A 27967-nucleotide genomic window follows, 5' to 3' on the forward strand; every position below is an offset into this window, starting at 1 on the left:
CCTTTTGTGATACAACACTTGTCTTAATGTTTTGATACAAAGTTTGCAGCCCTGTAAATCATTGGATATTTTGGGAGTCCCTTGGTGTGTGTGTGGAGGGGAGGGGGCTGTTGGTGGAGGGAGGAAGGTAGTGTGGACAAAGCCTGGCTGCTTGGTGATGGGGCAAGCCCACTTGCTTAGAGAACAGAAGTCCTCAGATTTGTGAAATCTTGGCTGGGGAAGGCTTAAGAATTGGGACAGATCCCCAAAGTTGGGGAGGAGATGCCTGAGGGAGTAGGCAGTCTTCAAGGAGGGCAAATTTTGGTGGAGGAGTGTATAGACACCAGCCGAGGTTTGGGGACTAGCCCCAAACCCTGTTCCGAGACCGCGGGATCATTGCCATGTTAAAAGTCCATGGGACCACTGCATGGGTGACTTGGAGACCAGAAGTAGGAACCCTAGGGAGTGGTCCTGTCCCACCCTATAGATGAAGGTATATAGATAAAGACTTGCAGGTCAGTAAGGCCCAGATGTGCTAGGCCGAGGAACCAGGAAGGAGGGCAGAGTTTCAGCTTTTCTGTGGGAGACTGAGCGGCTAGGATCCCGGAGAAAGAATCAAGGTCCAGCAGCCCTCACCCTCGGGAACGGGAACGGCATGAGCGTGGTCCGCCTGTTGCCAATCTGGTGGTGAGGTTCCTTGCGCCCCGCCCATCTCAAAGAAGAACACTTGAGGCCTCGGTCTGGCCCTGCCGAAGCCACCCGCTAGTGCCGGGCCGCGTGCGCCATTCAGTTCGGCCTGGGGCACTCCCGGGGTGGTGCCCAGCCTCAGCAAACTCCTCTGATGACGGGGCGGCGGGGGGGTGGGGTGGAGTGGGGTGGGGGACGCAACTGCAGCAGGCAGGGCGCGCGGATTGCTACAGGCGCCAACCTCCAAGCAAAGCCGTGCGCTTAAGTGGCTCTGAGTCGGGGGAAACGCGGGGTGCGTTGGGGACACCAGGCGCCCCTCCTACCCTTCCTCGGCTATCTTCTATCCCTTAGTCTCGTCCCTCCCTCTCGCCCGCCCCTGTCCTCCCCGCCCTCCTTCTCCCCTGGCGGGGGCGGGGCCGGCGGCTCCCGCGCGCTCCGGCCCCTCCTCGGCCACACAAAGGCCCGTCTCCATGGCAGCCGCGCGGGCCGGAGCGCAACGCAGAGCGCGGCCCCGGCGCCATCGAGCGACGGCTGCGGAGGAGCAGGTACCGCACTTGGGGACGGGAACTGCGGGGGGGCGTCGCGCAGGCCCAGGCTTCGCCGTTCACGCCGCTCGGCCTCGGCTTGCGCCCCCAGACGCGGGGGTGCTAGAGCAGTGCCGCTGCGGGGAGGGCGACGCGGGCCTGCGTCTTTGCCCTGTGTCTGTCTGTCCAACCGGCTGGGCCTGGCTGCTCCTGCCCCACCGGTTGGCGACGAGGTCCTGCGCGCCGGGATGTTGGTAGACTGGCCTGGCAGGCCGGGCCCCAGAGACCCAGTGGAGCTGCACCCTACCCGGTGTAGTTTCAAAGCCTCCCTCCCGGCCGGCGCCCCTACCTCTTCGCCGCCGGATCGATGGACCAGAGCGAGTCATCCCTGTTGTGCCGGACCTCCAGGCCCCAGTTCTCAAGCTAAGCCTGCCCAGAGCCAGGCTCTGTTGGGGCTTTTTTTCCCCCAGGGGTGCACAACCACAGCAGTCCCCACACCTTCTGGGACAGGGAACGAGGGACAGAGAGAACCAACAGTAGTACCTGGTGAGGCCCCACGCCTCCCGGCAAGCTTTCGGCAGCTTCTAGTGTAGTTCGTTGTTGTGGTGTTTGGAGGGACAGAGGCTTAGAACTTGGAGGGTGCTTTCACAGTCTCCCCCTTCTCTTCCATATACCTTCTGCAGGGAGCTCTCCGGCATGTGCCCTTACTGTTCCTCTGGTCAGGCCGGGTGGCAGATTTGTGTGTGGGGGTGGGTCCTTTCTCCCTATCTGGGGGTTTCTGAGCTTAAGAATCCTAGAGTTTCTGGCCACGTCACTTAACTCCTCTTTCTAGCTCCTTGGAGAAGGCAGGAAGGGAGGTCGGCCAGTGGCCACCATGGTGGTGGTGGTGGTCAGAACTGGAGTTGAAGCCAGGCCCCAAAGCCAGTGTAATGTTCTGGGGGAACGGAAGCTCTCAGGGCCCTCATTTGCCTTGGGGGGTGCCCCCACTAATGTCTGTCTTCCGTCTGTATTGATGGTTTTTAAAGCTGAACTTCCCAGACTGCCCACACATACACCTTGAGGGTGGGAGCTGTCAGTCTGATCCCACACCCGGATGCTACCCTGGTACATAGGGAATACCACCAGAAAGCTGGTCTGCCGGTGCCAAGAGTTCTTGCTCTTTGGTCAGAAGGTGAAGTTCCTACCAAAGTAGGGCGAGCGTATGAGGTGTTTTGTGGAATGTGCCAAACCTTATTGTGTTGTATCGAAATTGCTAGAGAAGACTGAGAAATGGGCAGGTAGACTACGGAGCCTTGGGCACCTAGTCTCACACCCAGCCGTGGATTTGGGGAGGCCTGAGGACTGGCCAGAGGTTCCTAGCCCCAGGAACTCAGGGAAGTTACTTAGAAAAACAAGAGTTTGGAATGTGAGTTTCCCCCTCCCCCACGGGCTGCCTGCCAAGGAGGAATTATTTTGGATTATCCAGCCGAGTCCAGCGATTCCAGCTACCCAAAGAGGAGGCTGAAGCTGGAGGGGAGGCTGAAGGGACCCACTTCCGGGCCGGGCCGTGAGTTGCGAACCCCAGGAGGGCGGGGTTGAGAACCCCAGGAGGGCGGGGCTGGCAAGTCCAGGCAGCTCCACCACCTCCCTCCCACGGCTGTTCAGACCAGTCAGGGGCGGGGTAGGAGGGCATGTGTCACCTTGGGTTGGAGAAGGTCCTCAAGGTCGGTTCCTTTGTGAGCCCTGCCCAGCCTGGAATCTGCTCAGGCACCTCTGAGAGAGCCCATGAGGCAGCAAGTACTTCAGAGCCTGGTGGAAGACCAGGTTTACTCCCCCAAACCATGCACCTTGGATGGGTCACACTCCTGGAGCTAAACTTCAGGCTACCTTCCTGTCTTCTCACTGACCAGCTGCTCACTGAGGGGCTGCCTTCCCTCCGACCCCACATTGGGATGTGATACTGGTCAGGACATCCCACAGGTGAGCGAGCGGATAAAGGTCCCCACAAGGAGCCCTTGGGATGTTCCTGAGTTGGCTCCTGGGGCTCATGACTGCCCCGGAGCCTGCATGGGTACCACTTAGGGAGGTAGAGCCAGCAGCTGATGGCCAAGGGCAGGAAGCCCAGGGACTTGGCCCCGGCCCCTGCTAGTGGAGCAGAAGAGATTGGATTGGAAAGGATTGGGCTGGGCTGGGCTGACAGCCTACAGAGGCGTCCATATGGCACATGTCCCCCCTACCAGATCTCTAGCTGTTCTAGGACATCCCCATGACGTGTCCTCTGCCTCGTACCTCTCCTGATGGTCAGTGCTGATGGTTCCTCAGGGATGTTGGATGTAGGCAAGGCTAGGCAAGACTTCTTGCCTACCTTTCTGCCACTGAGGATTGTCACCCTGCAGTCAGGCATTCCTTGCTTATGTCCTCTGTCCCTCTTGCTGCTTCCAGCCCCCCCCCCCCCCACTTGCTCTTGATATTCAGGGAGTAAGCTTGTTGTCGAAAGGCCTCTTGTAAAAGGACTGGCATGGTGAGGGAAAGGGGGATAAGTTGATTAGAACTTCAACCAGGGCCTGGTAGTCAAGGCTCCGGAGAGCCTGTGGATGAGGATGAGGCTGCCCCTACTAGCCTCATCCTGTGCCAAGCCATTGGGTGATCAGATAGGGGTAGGGGCTGGGTAGAGCCCCTCCCCTAGGACTAATGGCTGTTTGTGTTTAGGGTGGGGTTGTGGGTGGGGTGGGGCTGGGTTCTGACTAATTATAGTCTGGGAAGGGCTGAAGTGTGTGTGTGTGGGGGGGGTGCGGTTCAGAATGGGGGTATTAGGGGCAGCTGCCCCAGCTCTTCTCTTTCCAGACCTCACGTGACTTCTCTTTCTTCCTCTCCATGGTTTCATATCCCCAGATAGCTTCTGCTCTGCTCCCCCCCCCCCCCCCCCCCCCCCGTGTGAGGCTCTTGCTCCCTGTCCTCAGCTCTCTGACGACAGGTGCTACCTCTGGAACATCCCACTGACCCTTCTACCCCATGAGAGCATCTGAAAGGATAGGAAGGCCCTCTTCCTATCCTTCCTGTACCCCAACCCCAGGGGGGGGGGGCTTCCTTACTCTGAAACTCATCAACCTGTGACAGTGACTGGACTCAACTCCCAGGTGGTCAAGGACTGGAGTGGACCTGATCCACCTCACCTCAGTGACAATCTTGTCCCTGGGAAGATCCCAAGCCGGTCCAGACTTGGAGCTGGTAGCACTATTTCCTGTCTTTTGTCACTCTCTGGTCCCGCCTCTGCAGTCCCCTCCCCCAGCCTGGCTCCTTGCCTCCCTCGTGGCTGGCAGCCTTCCCTGGGGTGTCCCTGTGGACTGCTGAGTTCACACCTGAGCTGTCTGGGGTCCCAGTGGACTACACACAGAAGGGGCTCAACCTGGATTGGGACACCGTGCCTGGGGGCAGGGCAGGGCTTGGTGCCCACACTCTCTTTCTTCCTCAGCTCCCTGAGGTCCCTCCCTGGACTTCAGAAACCCAGCAGTTCCCCTTTCTGGTGTCAGCTGGGTCCCAGCTCTAGGCCTCAAGGAGAGGAAGTGGGAAAGGGTAGCCTCTATAGGTATATCCGTAGTTCTAACTCCAGCTCTTCCAGCAGCCCAGCAGCCTGGCCTGGGGCATGTCCTGTCTGGACCCAGGGACCAGGTACTTGGAGGCAGGGGTCCCTCTGGCACAGCTGTTCAGTAGTTCCCATGGGGGGCCCTGGGTGAAAAAGAAAGGAACTAGCATTAATGTTGACCTTTCAGATGGTTCCCTCTGTCGAGACAGCTTGGGGGAGCGCTTATGTAAGAGGGTTGGCTGTGTACAGGGCTAGAGTTCTCTTTCCATGGGGTCGCCCTGGTCTGTGGCCTCTGAACTGGCATACCACCTGTGTCCTGCATTGGTCCACCTGTAGACTTGGCGATGGGTTCATGCCAAATGTAGGGATGTGCCTGGGGGATACATTAGGACCCTATTAAGTCTTCTTCAGGGGAAGAACACTTCCTATTCCCTTTGGTCCTACATCATGGGCAGAAGTCTCAGGCCACCTTAGAGTTCCTCAACAGTGCATGGGTGACTGGTTAAGAGGATGTTCTGTGATTGACACTCCATCCTCAAGAGCCCTAACCTTTTATTGTTGTTTGTTGTTGTTGTTGTTGTTTTTCGAGACAAGGTTTCTCCAAGTAGTTTTGGTGCCTGTCCTGGATCTCACTCTGTAGATCAGGCTGGCCTCGAACTCATAGGGATCTGCCTGGCTCTGCCTCCCAAGTGCTGGGATTAAAGGTATGTGCCACTGCCACCACCCAGTGTCCTAACCTTTTTTTTTTTTTTAACGCAGGCAAGTTGCTGGGTCTTAGGACAGCTCCAACACAAGAGCTGTCCTAAGGGTCTGTCTAGTTCGGGAGGAACCAGGTGGCATTTGTGTGGTTCAGAGGCTGAGGGCTTTCTGCCCTCTTTGTAGATGATAGCAGTGACCCTGGGACACAGAAGCACCCTGCTGTGGGTCACACTCTGCCTCATCATCATGCACTTGATACCGGGGCACCTCTTCCCTGCCCAGCAAGTAGGAACAGCTATTTTAAATCGAGCTGGGTAAGCTGCCAGGGATGAGAGGTGGGTGAGAGAAGAGAAAAGACTCTGGAATGACCCACTCACTACTCCAGCCTCAGAAATATTTCCCTGGACTGGCCTTAGGAGCGGGAGGTTCAGCCTGCCTTACCTCCACCTTAACCTCAGGCCTGATTTGGAATATTACCCTGGGATGCCTCTGCCAAAAACCCTATGGCAGAAGGAGGAGGGATCTAGGCAGCCCCTCCCTTGTCCAGGAGTGCTCCCTGGAACACAGCTCTTCACCTCTTACGGGTGTACCATGTAGACTTAAAGGAGACTCCAGAGGGACCTGATGTATCATGCTTCCCACCAAACGGGAAGAAACTGGGTCTAGGGGCTCCAAATTCCCCACCCCATGTACATACCAGGATCAGCTCCCACTCCAGGCTGGGCATTTCCTCATTGGAAAATCCCAGGCCCTCGTCCCTCCTAGGCCTTGAGTGCCTGACCCATTGTGTCACTTAGACATGGAGCCCTGCTCACTATTTCACCCTCAGACTCTTTCCAGCACTCCATAAAGAACCATGTGCCTGCCAGGGCCCCGGGTTCATGTGGATGGGCCAATCACCAGTGAGCAGCTCCTTCCCTCAAGGCCAGCCCCTGCCCTCCCAGCTCCAACAAATCTCTTAGGGCATCCTGGGATGACCCAGTATGGGGGGGGGGGAACCAATGTATATCCCCCATTTTCACAGCCCCTTAGGTCATACCTGGGAATTGATTCTAGGTGTTGGGGCAAGACCTTCCTGCTGGCAAGACTCTGGCAACATCATGGACATGTGTGTGCCTGTACATGTGTGGTCATGTGTGAGTGGTGGCTGGCACCCAGGCTTGGCGAGGTGCCCTAAGCTAATTGTAGGGTTCAACAGTGATGGGGGAGGAGGAGCCAGGGTGACCGGTGAGACACTGACAGGCTGACAGGGAGATTACAGGCCTTGCTGGCTCCTCACTCATTCAGGCCCTCACCCATCCGCCCCCATGCCACTGAATTGCACCCCCCCCAACCCCCACCCCTGCTGAATCTCGGGAGGGACTCTGTGGAACTGGTTCTGAGCAAACTGCAGCCTCCATGAGCTTCAGGCTGCCCTGGCTAGCAGCAGCATCTTAGCCAGTACTTGAGTGAGCTGGGAAAGGGGAGAAGAGGTGTATGTAGGTGGGGCAGGAGTGCCCAAAAGTGGAATAGGAAGGTAAACATGGTAACCGCCAGCGCAGGCTCCTCAAGTCCCCATCCGAGCCTTCCTATGACTGACATCTGAACATTCCCAGTCCGGATGAGCTGACTATGGTGGTGATGGGGACAGGAACCATCTGTGACCTCCCTCTCCGTTTACTGAGTTTGGGGGTCCTCCAGGAGCACAGTAAATCCACAGAGCGATGAATCTGGAGGCTGACAGTGTAAAGCTAGGTAAAGAGGGGAATGCTGGAGATCCCAGAGTGGCTCTCCCATGCCCAGGCAAGACACTGTGGTGGCTGGGGCTTTAAACCTAGGGATGGTGGGGGGGACGAGAGTTGGTCATGGGGAGCCAGCCAGCTCAATGGTTGGCAGTGTGGGGTACCCAGGGTAAGTTCCCCACTATATACAGAGGCTGCAGCTGGCTCTAAGGAAGGGAAGAGGAGACCTGAAGAAGCCCTTGGGGCTTTGACAGGTTAGCTCTTGAGGCACCTGAGGGCCATGGCCGATAGTGGAGATCCTGGGAGATTAAGTCTCAGACAGAGAGATGGCTTTGTTGGATGCACTCAGTGGGAGAGGGAAAGCGAGTGGACGATCTGGCCTGGGCTGGCCTAGAGACTGACGGCGGGGGCATAGGTAGGCCTAAAGATCCAGGGGCTAGGATTTATGGGGAAAGGCTGCAGACACCCTCTGCTTGGGAGGCGTCCTTTAACTCTGAGCCCCGTGAGAGGTTCGGAGCCCTGACTCAGGTTAGCACATCAGCCTTTCCCTGGAGCCCCACCCTTGTTCCAGGTCAGGTGGCACTGTTTCCTTAGGGCTGGTTTTTCCCGTGAGGAGTCTGGGCGGATATCCCCGTGGTCTGGCCTGAGGCTGCTGGAAGACAAGGTCGCGCTTGGTTAGCTGACCCCTGGTTCGGGGGCCGGGCCCTGGAACTGACCCTGGGCGGGGGCGGAGCTCCCGGCAGTGGGGCGGAGCCTCGCATTGCTTGTCTTCCACGGCTGGGAGGACTTGGGTAGGTAATGGCCGGTCCTGCCTTCGGCTGTTTCTGACATCCGATCAGCACCGCAGGGATATGGCTCTTGGCTCTTGACGGTGGCCTCCGCTTCCATTGTCACCCGAGGTTGGGCTCCCACCTGCCCATCGCCTTGTGAGTTTCTCCGACCTGGTGAGGCTGGCGCCAAAAGCGCAGTCCACGTGTTCCCCTCTAGGTGCGCGCTGGGGTGCGGGGCCAAAATGTGGAAGCCGTCCTGATTAGAGCGCGGGGGGCCTGACCCCTGGGTTCTAGGACCGTGGGCGTGGCCGTGCCCCTGGCGGGGAGCTTGGGCCGCGCGTCCTCGTTCACGTCTGGGGTCCGCCTCCAGTGCAGTTCCCAGGTAACCGGCTTGTGATCCCAGAGGAGTCTGGCGGAAACGGCGCTGGGGGAGGGGCCCTGACACCTACGAGGAATGAGGCCAGCGCTGGCTCCCGGGTTCGGGAATCGACCAAGCCTCCGGGACTGTACTCTGACCAGGTTGTCAAGGTGGGTGGAGCCGGGTACTCGGACACAGACCGCGCCCCCCTCGGGGTCTTCTCCGACGATCCAGTTGTCCGGTTCCGGGTGCGTCTGTGGCCGCGGTGCTCCGAGAGGCGTCGAGCTCCGCGCAGACCCTTGTCGCAGCCCCTCCCTCAGGCTTGTTTTGAAAACAGCGAAGGCTTGGATTTGCGGGCGCCGCGGCCTGTTTTGTCTCTCCTGATTTGTTTAACGCTCGCAGCTAATTGCAGATTTTCGTAGCTTTCCGAGAGCGGACGCCCCGCCTCATGGCTGCCAGCTGCGGCGGGGGAGGGGCAGCATCGGTTTCTCTGTGGCCCTGCGCCCCTGGATTGTAGTCCGCTGATTGGGCTCTCCTGTCCTGTCCTGGGGGTGGTGCAATTCCCAGCCTACTTGTTAGAATCCTGGCTTTAGTGGGAATCGTTACCGTCTCCCTGCCTGTCCCTGGTGTCTCTGGTTTGCTGTCTTGGTCCCTGGGGGAGATCCCAGCTCTGATCTCCTGTTGGGCCACACTTCCACAACGTTGATTTGATCTGAGCCTTAAAAAGCCACTCACACTAAGAAATGAACCCCAACTCTATCTAACCCTGTCCTGCGAGGCTGTCCCAGAGTGAGGGAACTCAACTGGTAGTGTCATTCCCGCCGTCCCCCACCCCCACTACTCGGTGCACCATGGAATTGGCCTCAAGAGAGGCCTGGAGAAGAGGAACCCGAAGAGGGAAGCTTCAGAGCATCATCCAGCTGACGAGGGGCTTTTGTTGCTTACCAAACAGTCCAGGATGTGCTCTCCTTCAGAATTCTGGCCGAAGAGAGAGACTATTAAGTTCCAGACCTGGGAGCTGGCACTGGCTACATGTGCTCTCATCTCTCTGTATTTCCACTGGTCGCCCCTGCCCCCGCCCCCATCCTCATCCCTGGGTCAGACTTGGCCCACATAGGGCTCCCTGGGGAAGATCATAGAGAATGAACGACTGTTGTCAGGGTGCTGGAGGGTACATAGTTGCCCAGCTCTCTGAAGTGGGTATTATTATTATTATATCCAACCTACATATGGGGAAGCCACACAGAGCAGCTTTGTAAGTAGTCCGTGTTACTCTGCCAGAAAGAGGCAGTACTAGATTCGAATCAGAGCCCTACAGGGCTGAGGCGGAGTTCTGTCTGGGCTGTTGGGGAGGGGGCAATCCTGGGAGACAGGTGACTGGTTGGGAGCATCAGCCCAGGGCTTAGTGACCTAGAATTGTAGTGTCGATGTTTGTTTTCTAAGAAGTGGGAGCTCAGAGGATCCTGATAGAGGAGGAGACAGCTGGCCTGCCTGGAGTCTGAGTGGTGGGCCCTGATTGGTCAATGGGTGGCTCTTCAGACCCTTCTGAAGTATGTATGACAAAGTTGTTTAGAATAGGCCATCCTCCCTTGGCCTTACCTTCAGGAGACCTCCCCCCCCCCCCATGGACAACTGGAACCTAGATGGTCTGCTGTGAGAATTCTAGAGCTAGAGGAGGCTGAGGGACAGGGGCCAGAGGAAGTTAGGGCTGCCCCCAGGCACAGAGAGGCTGCAGGTGGTGTGTCTGCATGAAGGTGTTAGTACAAGGCTTCTGCTAGCAGCAGTCAACGCCTGCCCGCCGGGTCCCAGAATTCTCATGGGGCTGACGCTGTCCTGTGGTTTGGCTGCTGTGTCTGAAGAGCCGACTGTTGGTTCATATTACAAATGCTGTATTGAGTATTGGGGGCAAAAAGATGCCCTCTGCCCCATGATGTAGCCCCTTGACCAGGTTAGGGGCTGAAGACACCACAATGTGGGGCGTGATGGACTACTTGGACTCACCATAGGTCCAGGTCTGGGTCGACTGTCCAAGGGTATGGGCTAGGAGAGCCATGCTACACAGGGTAAGTGGAGAGAGAGTCTTGGTAGGGCTGGAGGTGGACATTGCCTAGAAGTGTAGCCAGTTGGGCCAGCAAGGCTAAGGACAGGCTTATAGTGTCTCAACTCCGGCTGGGTGTACTTCCTCCCTGTCCCTAAAGTTCCCCCACAGTTTTCAGGTTGGGTTGAAGGCTTAGAGAACCCGGGAGCTAGCACACTGGTAGAATTGGGTGATGTGGGGTCTTGGTATGTTGGCGCAGACCCTTTGCCATGCATTTTCCCTGGAGTATCCTCTGGCTGGCAGCTGGAGGAGTTGCCAAATTGTCCCCTCCAACAAACCTGCTAAGAAGTTACCCTTGGTCTGGACTTCCCTCTGGGCTTCCAAGGACTGCTTCTAGGAGAAGGAATACAATAGGGAGAGCAGCCGAGTGCTACAGTGTAACACTCGCAGGCTTTTCATGAATGAATTCATTTAATCTTTATAACGCCTAGGGTTAACTTATTATTACTGTGTCCATTTTGCAGATGGGGAAATGAGGCACAGAGAAGTTAACTTGCCCAAGGTCACGCAGCTAGTAAGTAGAATTGCCCTGTTGTGGGTATGCCTGTTTTGTCAGAAACAGTGTTTTGGGTTTGTTTGTTTGTTTGTTTTTGGTTCTTTTGATTTCCGTTTTTGTTCATTCCTTTGTTTGAGACAGGGTTTCTCTGTATAGCTGTGGCTGTTCTGGAACTCACTTTTGTAGACCAGGCTGGCCTCCAACACAGAGATCCATCTGCCTCTGCCCTTAATCCCCAAGTGCTGGGACTAAAGGTGTGCGCCACCGCCGCCTGGTTATGCTTGTAGTTTTAAAGAGCAGATAGCGTCATAGACTTACAGTGGAAAGAAGCTACCTGCTTCTGAGCAGAAGAGAAAGTAGCGTGACTTGCTTATGTTTTGCAAAGACCAGGTCAATCAATGTGCTTGGCTTTAGAAGCTGGGCTGGATGCCTGGGAGTGTCTAAAGGAGGGCCTTACTGGGAGTGAGAAGATAGAGGAGGAGATAGGTGGAATCAGGACAGCCACCCAGAGTGACTGCTCTCTATCTCTCTCTGCCTCCTCCAGAGTCCTGATGCCAGTCTAAAACAGAGACTGAGACCACTGGCGCTTTGGTGAGTGAGTGCAATAAGCCCAGGAGTGCTGAAAACCATCCATTGTGGGGCCCTGAGGCTGCTCCTCTGGGCACGTGGCTTCTTGGAAGTGTACCTCCAAACTTCAGGAGGAGGAGGAGGGCTAACTGGTACCCCTGAGGAAATCCCCACCAGCCAGGCAAACAGGGGTCCTGGATTTAGTCCAAAACAGGAAGTTCCTGCGCTTGCCCTCCCATTCCAGGAACATCAGCGGCAGGAAGCGTTAGTTGGCTCTGCCTGGCGCCTCCAGCTTGTACTGCCTGCCAGAGCACTGTCGGAGGTCAGGTGCTCTTTGCTCCTGGGCCTGGCCAGGCAGGTCACTCTAGGCCTTGTTTGTCCAGGAAGTAGAAGGGAGCTGCCACCTGTAGAATACAATCCACGTCCCTTTTATCACCCAGAAGACACTGGGACTGGAGCTTCCTTATCCCTCTACCTTGGTTTCTGGGTGTGTAGGAGTGCCGAGGATGTGTGAGCTTCCCGAGCGTGTGAGCTCCAAGCATAGGGAGGAGGAGGAGGCGGCGGTCAGTCCCCTGCCTGAGATCAATTGGAGAGAAGCCCACCTGGCAGGTCTCCTAGGGAGGCCCGTGGCAGGCAGTTGGGAGAAGGTGGAAAGAGTAGAGAGTTTCCAGAGTAAAGAGTAGAGAGAGGGTTCCCTAGCTAGTTAGCTCTAGTTCAAGCCTTGAGCTTAAACACCAGTAGAGGTCAGGGGCGGAGGCTGGCACAACCACATTTCAAAGAGGGTGGCTGGTTAGGTTTCAGCTGTGCCGAGACTCTAGCTCCTCCCACGCCCACGCCTCACCCCCTTCCACCCCCTTCTGGCTGGGAACATTCCATTCATTCTCTGCTCCTGGGAGCTGACAAGCTGCAGCGATTTGGTGAGTTAGAACCGGTGAGCTGCATCTATAAGCCCGGAACAAGCAGGCTCTGGTGATCAGGCCTTGGTGGCGGCCTTTGGGGAGTGGACTTACTTGCATGGAGAAACCTGGGATGGAAATTGGTCAGTAAAACCACAGGACTGTCCCCATGGGACTGGAATGTGGATGCTGCTCCAGGTTCTGAGGCAGGCCTTAGGATCTTAGAGTGGGCTGGGTCTTAAAGGGCTTGGGAAGTCTTCCTGTCTCTGACTGAAGCCACTGACTTCTCCCTAACCTAGTCTCTTAATGAGGTCTGGGGTTGCCCTTGCATTTTGCACCACACTTTCTTTTGGACATGCGATGCTTGTGTGTGTGTGTGTCTGTGTGTGTGTGTGTGTGTGTGTGTGTGTGTGTGTGTGTGTGTGTATTTTCGAGACAGGGTTTCTCTGTGTAGTTTTGGTGCCTGTCCTGGATCTCACTCTGTAGACCAGGCTGGCCTCGAACTCACAGAGATCCACCTGGCTCTGCCTCCCGAGTGCTGGGATTAAAGGCGTGCGCTGCCGCCGCCGCCACCAGCCGGCTCCTTCCTCAGTGGGTTATACCTCCTAGGTCTGAGGAGGCTTATGAGGGGGTATAGAATAGAATAGGAGAGCTGGCAGAGTTGGAGCGCTCGTGAGCGAAGCCACGACCTCATTCCAGTATACTCAGCTTCCCCCGCAGTTCAGAGATGTCTTTGACAACAGGCAGAGCAGGGTCCTCTTGGAGGAGAGAGATACCAGCTAAGGGGTCTCAAAGAGAGCAGGAGTCAGAGGTAGGTCAGGGGCCTCCTGCCCCTCCCACCCACCCCCCAACCTCATGCAGGCTGCCTTTAGGGAAGTTACTTCCTCTCGGTAAGCTGTTCCTTCATCTGTGACTGGAAAGTTACAGAGCCTGAAAAGTGTGACCTAGAATCGTTTTTATGTTTAAATTTTAATTTTTTATGAGGAATAAGAATATGTAAGAGGTGATGTTTAAGGTAGTCTTTTTAAATTTAAATTTAATTTATTTTATGTGTATGAGTGTTTTGTTGGCATGTATGTCTGTGTATCACCTGTGTGCCTGGTACCTGTGGAGGCCAAAAAAAAAAAAAAAGGTGTTAGATTCACTGGGACTAGAGTTACAGATGGTTATGAGCTGCCATGTGGTTGCTGGGAATTGAACTCAGGTCCTCTGGAAGAGCAGCCAGTGCTCTTAAGTCTACCCCAGCCCTAGAGTGGTCTTAAATAGGGGGTATGAGAGCCTCTGGAGACACCCTTGCTTTTGTGCCCTATGGGCAGCCGTACTGTTTCAGGCACACCCTGAGCTGAGGTCCTGGAGTTGAGGGTCGTTTTCAGGCCTCTAGGAGACAAAGCTGAGTGTCCACAGGGTCCACCCATGAGACCCTAGATTTTCCTCCAGTTGGACTCTTGGACCCAGGATCCTAAATGGTACGTGCATCTACATGTCAACACACACACACACACACACACACACACACACACACACACACACACACCCCTTCTTGTAAACTGGTGGATTTAATGCTGCTTACCCCTCCCCAGGAGGCAGCAAATGAGCTATGAATGGAGTTGGGGCCCGTCCTGGGCCAACGAGCTCTGGAAGTGGACATAAATAGACTGTGCTTGCCTGGGTCATGTGCATGGGCCTTTAGTTGCAGCCCAGGTCTCAAGTAGTATGGGTTTACATGTCCACAAAGTCGGGCGTTTGTACCCCGAGACCACCTGTAGGTTCTTGAGAGGAATGTGTATGAATAGCTAGGAGTCTTCCTAGACCTATTCCTTGGGTGCTCCTTCGGGATTATGTCCCTCTATGGCCTGTTTTCCGGACATACAGGGCAGGGCCGGAATGAGGAGAGACCTGGGCTTATCTGACCCTTACTGTCTCTCCCCACAGAGTTCTGGGGGCAATGGCTCTGTCACTCTGGGCCCTGACCTTCCTGGGTCTGGCGGGCCTAGGGTTGAGCCTACGGTCCCGCAAGCTGGAGACTTTCCGCAGTGACACAGAGCTGAACCACCTGGTTGTGGATGAGGCCTCGGGTGTGGTATATGTTGGGGCAGTGAACGCGCTCTACCAGCTGAGTGCTGACCTGCACCTCCAGCAGCATGTGGTCACAGGCCCCGCCATGGATAACAAGAAGTGCACACCACCCATAGAGGCTAGCCAGTGCCACGAAGCCGTGCTCACTGACAACGTCAACCAGCTGCTGCTGCTCGACCCACCGGGGAGACGCCTGGTCGAGTGTGGCAGCCTTTTCAAGGGCATCTGTGCTCTGCGCGCCCTGAGCAATATCTCGGTGCGCCTCTTCTATGAGGACGGCAGCGGCGAGAAGTCCTTTGTAGCCAGCAACGACGAGAAGGTGGCCACAGTAGGGCTGGTGAGCTCCACGGGCCCTGCTGGTGACCGCGTGCTGTTTGTGGGCAAAGGCAACGGGCCACACGACAACGGCATCATCGTGAGCACCCGCCTTCTGGACAGGGCTGAGGGCCGGGAGGCCTTCGAGGCCTACTCAGACCATACCACTTTCAAGGCTGGCTACCTGTCCACTAACACTCAGCAGTTCGTTACAGCCTTTGAGGATGGCCTCTACGTCTTCTTCATCTTCAACCAGCAAGACAAGCACCCTGCCCGGAACCGCACACTGCTGGCACGCATGTGCAAAGATGACCCCTCCTACTACTCCTACGTAGAGATGGACCTGCGGTGCCTGGATCCCGCTTACCCCCAAGACTCTGCCTTTGGTACCTGCCTAGCGGCTTCCGTAGCTGGCAGGATACTCTATGCCGTCTTTAGCAGAGATGGCCGGAGCAGTGGGGGGCCCGGTGCGGGCCTCTGTGTTTTCCCACTAGTTGATGTCAATGACAAGATGGAAGTCAGCCGCAATAGCTGCTACACAGGTAGCCGAGAGACAGCCCGGGACACCTTCTACAAGCCCTTCCACGGAGACATCCAGTGTGGTGGCCATGTGCACGTACGTGTCTTGCCTGTTCGTAGGTGTATGTTTCCCCCTTGAGTGTCAAGAGTATATTTGTGTTGTGGAGGACAGGGTCTGATTCCTATAGCTTGGCGCCCTGGTAGGGAAAAGCCTGGGAGAGAGACAAGGACCCGTCCTGATGCTGTGATCCACAGGCTGCCATCGAGAACTTCCCATGTGGTTCGGAGCATCTGCCCTATCCACTGGGCAGTCGTGACGGACTTGACGCCACAGCCCTGCTGTCCCGTGGGGGCCTGAATCTGACCGCGGTGACGGTGACTGCCGAGAACGGCCATATTGTTGCCTTCCTGGGCACCTCGGATGGCCGCATCCTTAAGGTACTGCCCCCGGCAGGGCGGTTCCCAGAGGGACCAGGTGGGCACGATGCCCCCGTTCTCATGGGCTGCCTTGGTGTTCACAGGTATACCTTGCCCCAGATGGCACTTCGGCAGAGTATGGCTCTATCCCGGTAGACATCAACAAGAAAATCAAGCAGGACCTGGCACTGTCTGGAAACCTGTCCAGTCTGTATGCTATGACCCAGGACAAGGTCAGCCCAAAGATGGCCCCAGAAGGCCATTTTGAAACAGGCCTAGAGGGTATGCCGAGCCTTGCCTTAGACAGTTGGACAGAGTCTGGGCTCATGTCTGAGTCTTTACAGCACCATTGTCGTTTTTTTCAGAGGTTTTATTTTGAGCACTAGGAATTAGAACTAGGGAGTTCTTGCATGGGTGGCAAGTGCTTTATCACTGAGCTATATCTCTAATCTTCCTTTTCTCAAGGAAGTTTTCCCTTTTCATTTCTTTTGAGGCGTGGGGTGGGGAGGGTTCTCTCTTTTTTGGGGTGGGGGTTTGAGACAGGGTTTCTCTGTGTAGCTTTAGAGCCTTTCCTGGAATTCACTCTGTAGCCCAGGTTGGCCTTGAACTCACAGAAATCTGCCTGCCTCTGCCTCCCAAGTGCTGGGATTAAAGGCGTGCACCACCACCGCTGGCTAGGGGCTCAGGCCGGCTAGGGGATGGGGGGGCGGCGGGTTTCAAGACATGGTTTCTCTGTGTAACAGCCCTGACTGTCCTGGATCTTGCTCTGTAGACCAGGCTGGCCTCCAGAGATCCGCCTACTTCTGCCTCCCTGGTGCTGGGATTAAAAGCGTGTGCCACCACTGCCCTGGCAAGGTTTCCCTTTCTGATCGTGCCCTAAGCTTGTATAGGTGGTTATGAATCCCCGACACCAAGCTGGCCCAGGGGAATTCCCTGCCAGTAGTCCCAGGAGAGTCTGGTGTCTAAGGTAGGGCCCCGTGTCTGTAAGTCACGTTCCCCCATGGCCCTGCTGTCTCACCTCCAGGTGTTCCGGCTCCCAGTGCAAGAGTGTCTGAGCTACCTAACCTGTGCTCAGTGCCGTGACTCCCAGGATCCTTACTGTGGCTGGTGTGTCGTCGAGGGACGGTGAGCAGTTTGTCCTTGCCCCGATGGCCTGGAGGCCCAAGGGTACTGGAGCTGAAGTTACTCCCTGCCCTTGCAGATGTACCAGGAAGGCTGAGTGCTCACGGGCCGAGGAAGCTGGCCACTGGCTCTGGAGCCGGGACAAGTCCTGTGTGGCCATCACTGATGCCAATCCACAGAACATGAGCCGGCGGGCCCAAGGAGAGGTGTGTGACAGGTGGCAGGCAGTGGTTGGTGTGCAGGGCCAGGTGGGGCTCTCCTTACACAGCTAGCTGCTGGCGGGGAGCTATCAGAGAAGCCAGGAAACCACAAGTTGCCCTTGTACCCAGGACCACATGAGCATCCTAGACAGAAAGGCAGGTTCTAGGTATTGTGTCTCCTCCCCCTGCAGGTACGGCTGTCTGTCAGCCCCCTACCCACCCTGACGGAGGAGGATGAGTTGCTGTGCCTCTTTGGTGAATCACCACCACACCGTGCCCGGGTAGAGGGGGACACAGTCATCTGTAACTCCTCAAGCAACATCCCCAGCACACCACCGGGCCAAGGTGAGATCTCATATTCTTTAGCCCCTGGACCTGCACACTTCCTTTGGCCTGCACACAGCTATTTTTTCCTAGTCTGCTCTCACATTGTAGTTCACTGGGCACCATGTGTGAGCCAATCCTGGATGCAGGCCGCTGTTATTGGGGAGGGGGAAATAAAATCCCAGTTGTTTTTTTTTTTTTTTAAAGATTTATTTATTTATTATGTATACAGAAGAGGGCGCCAGATCTCATTACAGATGGTTGTGAGCCACCATGTGGTTGCTGGGAATTGAACTCAGGACCTCTGGAAGAGCAGTAGGTGCTCTTAACCTCTGAGCCATCTCTCCAGCCCCCTAAAATCCCAGTTTTGAGAGTACCTTGGTCTTGGCCTGAAGGCTGAGTGCTCTGTTCTGGGGAGGCCCCTGCAAGTTATTTGCACAGAGGTCCCTCACGCCTCACTGCTGTGTCCAGCCCGAGGCAGCAGGATCTGTCTCCTGAGGCTGAAGGCCTTAATCTGGGCCCTAAGACAGGTGCTATAGCTGTCTGTCCCTTGAGTGTTGGGGGTAACAAGGCCATGAGGCCCCAGAGCGATATGGGCAGGGACCCGGGAGGCCCTCCCACCCAGACTCTGAGGAGCTACCGCCCCCAGCACTTGCAGGAACAGAGAGAGGGTACGAAAGCAGCCAAGCCCAGGGGAGAAAGCCGAGCCTAGCCCTGGGAGCTGAGACCAGAGCCCAGACTTGACAGCATCAGCAGGCCAGCTGAGCCTACAGACTGGGGTATCCGTATTGCATCCTACGGCCCCAGCACAGGCCTGCTTTCAGCTGGGCACTGGGGGAGGCCCAGCTCCACCCTTCTGCTCCAGCTCCGCCTGACCCTGTTCCCACCTGCATTCTGCAGACCATGTGGCCGTGAGCATCCAGCTCCTCTTCAAACGTGGCCGTGTCTTCCTCACCTCCCACCAGTATCCTTTCTATGACTGCAGAGAGGCTATGAGCCTGGTGGAGAACCTGCCGTGAGTCCTGGCTGCCTTTCGAGGCCCCCCCCTCCAGCCCACCCCTCCGTCCCTCCCCTCCTCCAGGCCCCTTACACCCTCACGGCCCTCTCGCCCAGGTGCATCTCTTGCGCTAGCAACCGCTGGATGTGTCAGTGGAACCTGCCGCTGCACGAGTGCCAGGAGGCCTCATCCAACCCAGAGGACGGAGTCATCGGCGCCCACATGGTGAGCCAGCCACTCAGGTATAACGGTGGTTAGGACCACAGGTGGTAGGAGACACTCCAGCTCACCAGCTTTGCTCTCTGTCTCTCTGTCTCTGTCTCTCTGTCTCTCTCTCCCAGGAGGACAACTGTCCCCAGTTCCTGGCCCCTAGCCCTTTGGTCATCCCCATGAACCATGAGACGGAAGTGACCTTCCAGGGCAAAAACTTGGACACTGTGCAGGTAGAGAAGGAGGCCTGGGGTGAAGTCTCGCCGGTGGTCGTAGGGGCTTGCTTGAGAATCTTCCCTCCTGGAGTTGGGGTCCCTGCGTCTCCATTCAGCACTGAGAGCACTCGGGAGACATTAGAGATAGGGAGGGGGGCTCTTTGGGAGCTCCTGGGGACACAGATTCCATGCCTCTGGGGGGCAAGACAGTGTGCCTGCCGGCTTGCCTAGAGGATGCTGACTGGCCTCTGTTTATTTAGGTCTCTTCCCTCTCTGTGGGCAGTGACCTGCTGAAGTTCGAGGCGACTGTGACTAGGCTGGAGCCAGAGGCCTTCTCTTTTAAGACCCCAAAGGTACTGCTACAGCTGGTCTCAGGGCTGGAGGGTGGGTCTGACCTCTAGGCCTGGAGCCTAGTCAGGGTCTTGTCCCTCCTGCCCTGTGCCTTTGTGGTCTCCAGGCATCTCTGCCTATGTCCCCAGACATACTCATCTTCTCATGGTATGTGTGTCGATGCTTTCCCAGTTCCTGCCTGCCTGGCAGACTTCACTGACCTTTGGCAGTAGAGGGATTCCCGTGGCTTTGGGGGTACCAGGAAGTACAGTTTGCCCCTGTGTGTCCCATGCAGCTATCCCACGATGGTAATGAGACGCTGCCCCTTCACCTGTACGTGAAGTCCTCCGACAGGAACATTGACAGCAAGCTCCAAGGTGGGTGGCCTCTGGGGAAGGTGGGGGAGGGACCGAACAGAAGGACGGCTAACTGTGTGTTCTCCTCCACAGTGACGCTCTACAACTGCTCCTTTGGCCGCAGTGACTGTAGCCTGTGTCTGGCTGCCGATCCTGCCTACAGGTGTGTGTGGTGCCGTGGGTCGAACAGGTGTGTGTACGCGGCTCTGTGCAGCAATGTTACTTCCGAATGCCCGCCACCAGTCATTACCAGGGTGAGTTTGGTGGCAGCTTGACCTGTACGTCCCCCGTCCCCACATCTTCATCCTCCCAAGCCGTTCGCTCACCCGGGCTCTGCCGATTTCAGATCCAGCCCGAGACAGGCCCGCTGGGTGGGGGCATCCGCGTCACCATCCATGGGTCCAATTTGGGTATCACGGCAGATGATGTCAAGAAGATCACCGTGGCTGGCCAAAACTGTGCCTTTGAACCAAAATGGTACTCGGTGTCTACCCGGTGAGTGAACCGCCGTCAGCCTGAGCTCCCTGCGCAGATGATGCAGTGGTCACGAGCTGACTGGGTTCTGTCTGTCGACAGGATTGTGTGTGCGGTTGAGGCTTCGGAGATGCCTTTCACGGGAGGTATTGAGGTGGATATTAATGGAAAACTCGGCCATTCACCACCACATGTCCAGTTCACTTATCAAGTAAGTGCCTGACCAAGCTGTGAGTCCAGCCTTTGCTACTGAACCCATCCATAGCAGTTGGCTTCTCACAATAACCACTATCTGGTGAGCCCTGGCCTGGGTCCTTGGCACTAACTACGTGTATTATTGCTCTCAGCAACCCCAGCCTCTCAGTGTGGAGCCTCGACAGGGGCCACAGGCAGGTGGCACCACATTGACCATCAATGGCACTCACCTGGACACAGGCTCCAAGGAAGATGTGCGGGTGACACTCAAAGACGTCCCTTGTGAAGTGTATGTGTTTGCTCATGGCTGCGGAGCCTGCCTGACCCTGGGGAAGAGGGTGGGAAGGCCTGAGTCTGCCGTGGAGGGGGCAGCGGAACTGGCCAGGTCTCCTGACAAGCACCTCCCACCCTAGGACGAAGTTCGGAGCTCAGCTGCAATGCATCACAGGTCCACAGCCGGCTACAGGCCAGGCGGTGCTAGAAATCTCCTACGGGGGCTCCCGAGTGCCCAGCTCTGGCATCTCCTTCACCTACTGTGAGAACCCTGTGTTAAGAGCCTTCGAGCCGCTGAGAAGCTTTGTCAGGTGTGGCCTCTCCCCTTCCTGGCTAGTGCCTCCCCCGCCCCGCCCCCCCCCCCCCCCCCCCCCGCCCCCGCCTGCTGACCTGAGGAATGTGGCAGAACTGGACTGGGCGGGGCAGAAGGAATCCTCTGGAAAACCCCACTGCACCCTGATCCCTGACAGGCTTCCTCCTGAGAACCCAGACGGCAGGGTCAGAACAGGGCCACTTTCCCCGCTTCCCCTGCCTCTGACTTGTCACGTCATTACTGTGCCGCTTCCCACCCGGGGGATGAGCTGGTAGAGGGGAACCCGGAAGCTTGGCGGAGCTGCTGAGCATCTCCGTTGCCTGGCTGAACTCACTCAAGACTGCCTCTCTCTCCAACCCAGCGGTGGCCGGAGCATCAACGTTACGGGTCAGGGCTTCAGCCTCATCCAGAAGTTTGCCATGGTTGTCATTGCGGAGCCCTTGAGGTCCTGGCGGCGGCGGCGGCGGGAGGCTGGCTCCCTGGAGCCCGTGACGGTCAGTCCTGCTGTCCTGCTGTCCTGCTGTGGGCTGAGGGCTCAGTTCTAAAAGGGAACATGAGCAACTGGGGACCAGGAGGGGCAAGGTCTTCATCAAGCGGCCTGAAGTTTTTGGACCCATCCCCACAGATCACAGGCACTGAGTACGTGTTCTACAACGACACCAAGGTCGTCTTCTTGTCCCCCGCTGTCCCCGAAGAACCTGAGGCTTACAACCTCACTGCATTGATACAGATGGACGGTCATCGTGCCCTGCTCAGGACTGAAGCTGGTGCCTTCGAGTACGTGGCAGACCCCACCTTTGAGAACTTCACAGGTGGTGTTAAGAAGCAGGTCAACAAGCTCATCCATGCCCGGGTAAGGAGACCCACAGCATGGGGACCCGGTCCAGGGCGGGGACTCCTGCTGATCATTCTGACCTCTGCTCCTCCCCGCCCCCCACAACCCCGCTCTAGGGAACCAATCTGAACAAGGCCATGACGCTAGAGGAGGCCGAGGCCTTTGTGGGTGCCGAGCGGTGCATTATGAAGACGCTGACTGAGACCGACCTGTACTGTGAACCCCCCGAGGTGCAGCCCCCACCCAAGCGCCGGCAGAAGCGAGACACAGCACACAACCTGCCTGAGTTCATTGTGCGTGAGAGCGGGAGGGCTGTGGAGGGCCTGGGGACCCACCCTCTCAGGAGAAGCCACCGCTGCCTGCACCTGCCTGCGCTGAGCCCTAGCTTCCACACAGGTGAAGTTTGGCTCTCGAGAGTGGGTGCTAGGCCGGGTGGAGTATGACACACGTGTGAGTGACGTGCCGCTCAGTCTCATCCTGCCTCTGGTCATGGTGCCCATGGTGTTTATCATTGCTGTGTCCATCTACTGCTACTGGTGAGTCCAGCCCCGGCTAACACCCCCCTCATCCCTCTCGTACCCGACCTTCTGGCCCTAGCCGCTGACGGATAACTGAGAGGTGTTCTGTGCCCACCAGGAGGAAGAGCCAGCAGGCCGAGCGTGAGTATGAGAAGATTAAATCCCAGCTGGAAGGCTTGGAGGAGAGTGTGCGTGACCGCTGCAAGAAGGAATTCACAGGTAGGGGCTGCCTCCGGCAGGTGGATCCACAGGCTGCCCTTCTCAGAGTCCCTGGATCTTTTAGGCAGCCACTTGGGGCTAGAAACTGCAGGGGGGTATGGGTAAGCGCAGCATGCAGCAGGGGGAGGTGGCCAGGGATGCCTCACTCTGGCCTTCCATTCTCTTCTCAGACCTGATGATCGAGATGGAGGACCAGACAAACGATGTGCATGAGGCGGGCATCCCCACGCTGGACTATAAGACCTACACTGACCGCGTCTTCTTCCTGCCCTCCAAGGACGGCGACAAGGATGTCATGATCACTGGCAAGCTAGACATTCCTGAGTCACGGCGGCCCGTCGTGGAGCAGGCCCTCTACCAGTTTTCCAACCTGCTTAATAGCAAGTCCTTCCTCATCAATGTGAGCAGAGGGGGCGGGGAAGCAGGCCATGGCGGGGCTCCGAGGCAGGGTGGGGTGAGGCCGTAGCACAGATGCTCAGCTGCCCTCTCTCCGATCGCTCTGCAGTTCATCCACACCCTAGAGAATCAGCGTGAGTTCTCAGCTCGCGCCAAGGTCTACTTTGCATCACTGCTGACCGTGGCCTTGCACGGGAAGCTGGAGTACTACACAGATATCATGCGCACGCTCTTCCTGGAGCTCATGGAGCAGTACGTGGTGGCCAAGAACCCCAAGCTGATGCTGCGAAGGTCTGTGGGTGATAGGGGCTATATGAGTGACAGGTGGGCTGGGGCGGGGCTTCTTTGGACAGACACAAAGCCAGGTCCCACTCTGTACCGCCCTTGGCCTAAGAGGCTACATAGCCCATCCGGATGGGTACGCTCCGCCACAGGGGCCACACTGCCTTTCTGCTCACATGTGCATCGTGGTGGGGTCCTGGAGCCAGCTGGGCCTTGGGAATATGAGACCTCTGTGTACCCTCAGGTCTGAGACAGTGGTAGAGAGGATGCTGTCCAACTGGATGTCCATCTGTCTATACCAGTACCTCAAGGTGAGCTCCAGCTCTAGGGTCAGGGGTGGGTGAATTGGTGCCGTCCCCCCTCAACACCTGCCTGCCTAGTGCCTTGAAGGAGGTCCAGCCCCACTGTGAATGTCGGTTCATGCCTCCCACTCACACGACCCCTTTGCTCCAGGATAGCGCAGGTGAGCCCCTGTACAAGCTCTTCAAGGCCATCAAACACCAGGTGGAAAAGGGACCCGTGGATGCTGTGCAGAAGAAGGCCAAGTACACCCTAAATGACACGGGGTTGCTTGGGGACGATGTCGAATATGCACCTCTGGTAAGTCCCCCAGAGCCAGGAGCTGCAGAGGGGAAGCTGAGCCAGGACTTGGACCCCATATCTGAACTCAGCAGAATGAAGCCAAGTTGTCCTGGCTGGGTAGGCGCTCTCTGGTGCAGAAGTGTGGTTACAAGGGTCCTCCCTCAGCTGGTCCTTCTCATCCTGTGTTCCCTGGCAGACGGTGAGCGTGATCGTTCAGGATGAAGGTATTAATGCCATCCCAGTGAAGGTCCTCAACTGCGACACCATATCTCAGGTCAAAGAGAAGATCATTGATCAGGTGTACCGTACACAGCCCTGCTCTTGCTGGCCCAAGCCTGACAGTGTGGTCCTCGGTGAGTACTACCTGTTCACGAGGCCCATGTGCCCAGCTCTTCCTGGGTACGGGCAGCCATGTGGCCTTGGGTTCCAGAAACTGAGCTATGTCCTTCTACAGAATGGCGTCCTGGGTCCACGGCCCAGATTCTGTCTGACTTGGACCTTACCTCTCAGCGGGAAGGCCGGTGGAAACGGATCAACACCCTTATGCACTATAATGTGAGTGTGGAGGTCCCCCAGGCAGGGGAATAGTACTGGATCCCACAGTAGAAATAGAGCCATCCCTCATGACTCTATCCCCAGGTCCGGGATGGAGCCACCCTCATCCTGTCTAAGGTGGGAGTCTCCCAGCAGCCAGAAGACAGCCAACAGGACCTGCCTGGGGAACGTGAGTCTGTGCCGACTTTCTTGTCCTTATAGAAAAGGTCTGTGAAGACCATATCCTCTTTTTGCTGCCACCTAGTGGACCCTAGGGCCCTACATACCAAGCTTCAGGCCACGCCTACCTTAAACGTTGGATCCCTCAGCTCCCTGCTCCCCACAGGCCATGCCCTGCTGGAAGAGGAAAACCGGGTGTGGCACTTGGTGCGGCCGACAGATGAGGTCGATGAAGGCAAGTCCAAGCGCGGCAGCATGAAGGAGAAAGAGCGGACCAAGGCCATCACAGAGATCTACCTGACGCGACTGCTCTCAGTCAAGGTGATAGCACTCGTGCCCAGGTACACATCCTCCTCCCACACTGGCGCCTGGGATGTGCCCCAAGGGGGGTCACACGGAGCCACTCTCCTCTACAGGGCACACTGCAGCAGTTTGTGGACAACTTTTTCCAAAGCGTGCTGGCACCCGGGCACGCGGTACCTCCTGCCGTCAAGTACTTCTTCGACTTCTTGGATGAGCAGGCAGAAAAGCATGACATCCGGGACGAGGATACCATCCATATTTGGAAAACCAATAGGTGAGAGGCCCTGCCCCCGTCCGCCCCCTGCCATAGCCTGCCCGGCACAGCCCCTCACCCCCTGTCCCGTCTGCTCCAGTTTACCGCTCCGGTTCTGGGTGAACATCCTGAAGAATCCTCACTTCATCTTCGACGTTCACGTCCACGAAGTGGTGGACGCCTCCCTGTCGGTGATCGCACAGACCTTCATGGATGCCTGCACTCGCACAGAGCACAAGCTGAGCCGTGTGAGTAGGGCTCGTGGGACAGAGAGTTAGGTCAACTGCCCAGGACGGGCGGAGGGTCTTAGTCTAGACAGCGTCCCTAGGGAGAGAGCTGTGGCTGAGATGGGGTGAGTGTGGATTATACCAAAAGCTTTCCTTAATGTGGGTTCATATATTTTGGGCTGAAGTTGGGGGCAGAAGCAGGTGGAAGGTGACCAGGGCCTCGGGGCTGCCGTGAAGATGGTCACCTCCCTTCCCTCACCTCCCAGGGGGCTTCTGTCCCTTTTTATTACTCATCCGCCGTCCCCAGCCTCCAGGGCTTTCTTACACAGAGTCTGAGCAGGAGCCTCGCTACTGCTTTGTGAGCACCGAGTAGCCGAGCCCAGCCCAGTGTCAAGGCTTTTGTCTTCCCCAGGACTCTCCCAGCAACAAGCTGCTGTATGCCAAGGAGATCTCGACCTACAAGAAGATGGTGGAGGAGTAAGTGACGTGGAGCGGGGCCGGGGAACGCCTGGGAATCCCTAAGAGACCCCAGGGTCTGTCTGGCACCCCCTTTTTTCCCCCCCCTTAGACTCTCTTCCTGCCTTCATCCATAACCCTTCTTCTCTTTCAGCTACTATAAGGGCATCCGGCAGATGGTGCAGGTCAGCGACCAAGACATGAACACACATCTGGCGGAGATTTCCCGGGTAAGGGCCACAGAGTTCCACAAGAGCCAGGGCTCTCCTGCCCGCTGCTGAGCCAGCCACCGAACCACAGTTGAGGTTGATACTACAATGATGAGGGAAGCAGAGGATGGCCAAGAGGGCATGTTGGTCAGGCACGCTGCCTTGAGTGTCGCTGAGTCCTAGGGACGAACATGTGTGTAGAGGCTGATGTGTAGGCAATGGGTAGCTCAGGGCCCCGCCATACCTGCTGTCCTGGCTATGGCCGAGCAGGCTACTGCCATGTGCATGGGCTTTGCATGCGGCCTTACCAGGGCGTGGCCCTTTTACCGGTGTATCTGTGATGTTGCCACACAGCCAACACATGACAGCCTGCTGTTCTGTGGGCCTGGTCTTGGGGCTCCCGTAGCCCCCCCATCTCATACCGGGTAATCCTGTCGCTCCCCAGGCACACACAGACTCCTTGAACACACTTGTGGCACTGCACCAGCTTTACCAGTACACCCAAAAGTACTATGACGAGGTATGGTCTGTGTCCCTGGGATGGAATGCAGGACAGCCTGACACCCCCCCCCCCAGCCTGTTAACCTGACAGGTCCCCTCTGTGTCCATCTCCGCCCCCGCCCCCGCCCCACCAGATCATCAATGCTTTGGAGGAGGACCCTGCGGCCCAGAAGATGCAGCTGGCCTTCCGCCTGCAGCAGATTGCCGCTGCACTTGAGAACAAGGTTACAGACCTCTGACCATCAGCACTTGCCTCAGGACGCAGGTGTGTGGTACCATGGCATCTGGGCAGCCCCTTGGCGTGAGATGGCACTGGCTGTAGCTGAGTTCTTCTCTCTCTCTCCAGTAGAGGCTGCACCCAAGGTGTCTGGAGTGGGTGTAGTGAGCCCACCTCCCGTAGACTGTAGCGTCTTTCTCCTGAGCAATACTGCCCGGGCGCCCGAGTCAGCCAGCACCAGCTCCTTCCAATGGCACCAGCATCGGGTGTTCTCTGTGTTGTCTCCTGAGTAATTCGCAAATGTGCCTTACAAAGCCACACTGGGGCCACTGGGGGCAGTGGAGCCTTGGCCTCCCCTTCCCACGCACCAGCAGCCTAGCCTCCTCAGATACCCTGAGTTTGGCCTGTAGCTCCCATGGCCAGTTCCTGGACTGGATCTGTCTGCCAGATGGAAGGAGAAGAAAAAGCGGTACGATGCCTTCCTGACCTCACCTGAGCCTCCCCATGGGGCGCAGGCACTCCAGGTGGACTTGGAGGGCCATCACTGGCTCCACCTCTAAGGTCAAGCTGGACGTCAGACGTCGGGGCCCGGGTGGCCAGAGGGACCCAGAAAACTGAGGTCCTGGTCTCAGCTGTCAAACAGGCTGTCCTGGAGGCCCTGCCTGGATCTGGGGATGCTGGAGCAGCATCTCCCCCAGGACCACCCATCCCTTTTTGTAAATCTTGATTGTAAATCCAATACAGTTGTCTTTTTCACTCTCTGGTTGGCTGGGTTTCTCCTTGGGCTGCCCATCTGTCCCTACTCACCTCGCCCCATCGTCCCTTGGGCCTGTGCTGCTCACACCCTCCTTCCGGATACCAAAACAGGCCCCTGTGTAGGCCAATCGGGGGTCACTCTGGACACAGGGATTAGGCTAGCTGTAGTATCTTGGGCTTCGGCAGCCTTCAGCTTCCACACCCTCTCCTGACTTTCCTTCACCTTTTTTCCACATGGCAAGAGCAGGAGGGGTGCGCGCCTTATCCTAACCGTGTATTCCCACACTTGATTCTGCAGGAGTCCCTTCTTTCCACCTTGTGGGTTCTGGGGATCAAACACACACAGGTCATCAGGCTTGGCGGCAAGCTCCTTTCACCTCTGAGCTATCCCAGCTGGTCCTCCATACCTGTTTCCAAGGTGTGGTGACACCTTACAACACATGTTTTCTGGGCACATGTATGTGTGAACATCGTGTGTGCACTGAGTTCCAAGGGGGCCTTGAGATCAGCTTCTGCTCGGTGCCACAAGATGCTGCAAGATATTACAGGATAAAAAATCTACGACCAAGCTGGGTAGTGGTGGCACACGCCTTTAATCCCAGCACTCGGGAAGCAGAGCCAGGAGCATCTCTGTGAGTTCGAGGCCAGCCTGGTCTACAGAGGGAGATCCAGGACAGGCACCAAAACTACACAGAGAAACCCTGTGTCAAAAAAACAAAAAAAAAGAAAAGAAAAAAGAAAAAGCCACGGCCGGAGAGTCAGTGGTGCCATGAGTTCCAGGAATCTGTTAGTGGATGTGTTAGTTC

The 27967-nt window shown here is 56.9% G+C and overlaps 1 protein-coding gene across 3 annotated transcripts; it reads left to right on the plus strand.

Moving 5' to 3' along the window:
* Positions 1–1122: 1122 nt before the first annotated feature.
* Plxnb2 (plexin B2) lies at positions 1123–27166 on the plus strand. Of its 3 annotated transcripts, none has more exons than XM_028869155.2 (39): positions 1123–1211; positions 10863–10912; positions 11439–11485; positions 14290–15364; positions 15523–15705; positions 15789–15917; positions 16709–16809; positions 16886–17012; positions 17198–17351; positions 18231–18345; positions 18444–18552; positions 18669–18770; positions 19013–19105; positions 19378–19459; positions 19532–19692; positions 19785–19933; positions 20015–20123; positions 20260–20396; positions 20521–20691; positions 21055–21187; positions 21319–21546; positions 21645–21821; positions 21925–22064; positions 22165–22265; positions 22436–22665; positions 22771–22952; positions 23188–23254; positions 23397–23543; positions 23722–23878; positions 23980–24080; positions 24165–24249; positions 24406–24560; positions 24656–24816; positions 24896–25043; positions 25435–25499; positions 25633–25708; positions 26133–26207; positions 26323–26453; positions 26535–27166. In XM_028869155.2, the coding sequence occupies exons 4-38, from the start codon at positions 14303–14305 to the stop codon at positions 26425–26427; spliced, it is 5517 nt and encodes a 1838-aa protein (XP_028724988.1). In that variant the 5' UTR covers positions 1123–1211; positions 10863–10912; positions 11439–11485; positions 14290–14302; the 3' UTR covers positions 26428–26453; positions 26535–27166. The 3 variants fall into 3 exon arrangements, with proteins under 3 accessions (XP_028724988.1, XP_028724990.1, XP_037053340.1); XM_028869157.2 differs by having other exon boundaries at positions 26538–27166; XM_037197445.1 differs by lacking the exons at positions 1123–1211; positions 10863–10912 and adding an exon at positions 13674–13823 and having other exon boundaries at positions 11460–11485.
* The last annotated feature ends 801 nt before the right edge of the window (positions 27167–27967 follow it).

The sequence above is a fragment of the Peromyscus leucopus genome, chromosome 20 (genome assembly GCF_004664715.2).
Source record: "Peromyscus leucopus breed LL Stock chromosome 20, UCI_PerLeu_2.1, whole genome shotgun sequence".
Taxonomy (NCBI): Eukaryota; Metazoa; Chordata; class Mammalia; order Rodentia; family Cricetidae; genus Peromyscus; species Peromyscus leucopus.

Coding starts and splice junctions, on each gene's coding strand:
- Plxnb2 (XM_028869155.2), top strand. CDS start 14,303: ATGGCTCTGTCACTCTGGGCCCTGACCTTCCTGGGTCTGGCGGGCCTA. Junction 18,771..19,012: donor AAAACTTGGACACTGTGCAG/GTAGAGAAGGAG, acceptor CTGTTTATTTAG/GTCTCTTCCCTCTCTGTGGG. Junction 20,397..20,520: donor AAAGACGTCCCTTGTGAAGT/GTATGTGTTTGC, acceptor CTCCCACCCTAG/GACGAAGTTCGGAGCTCAGC.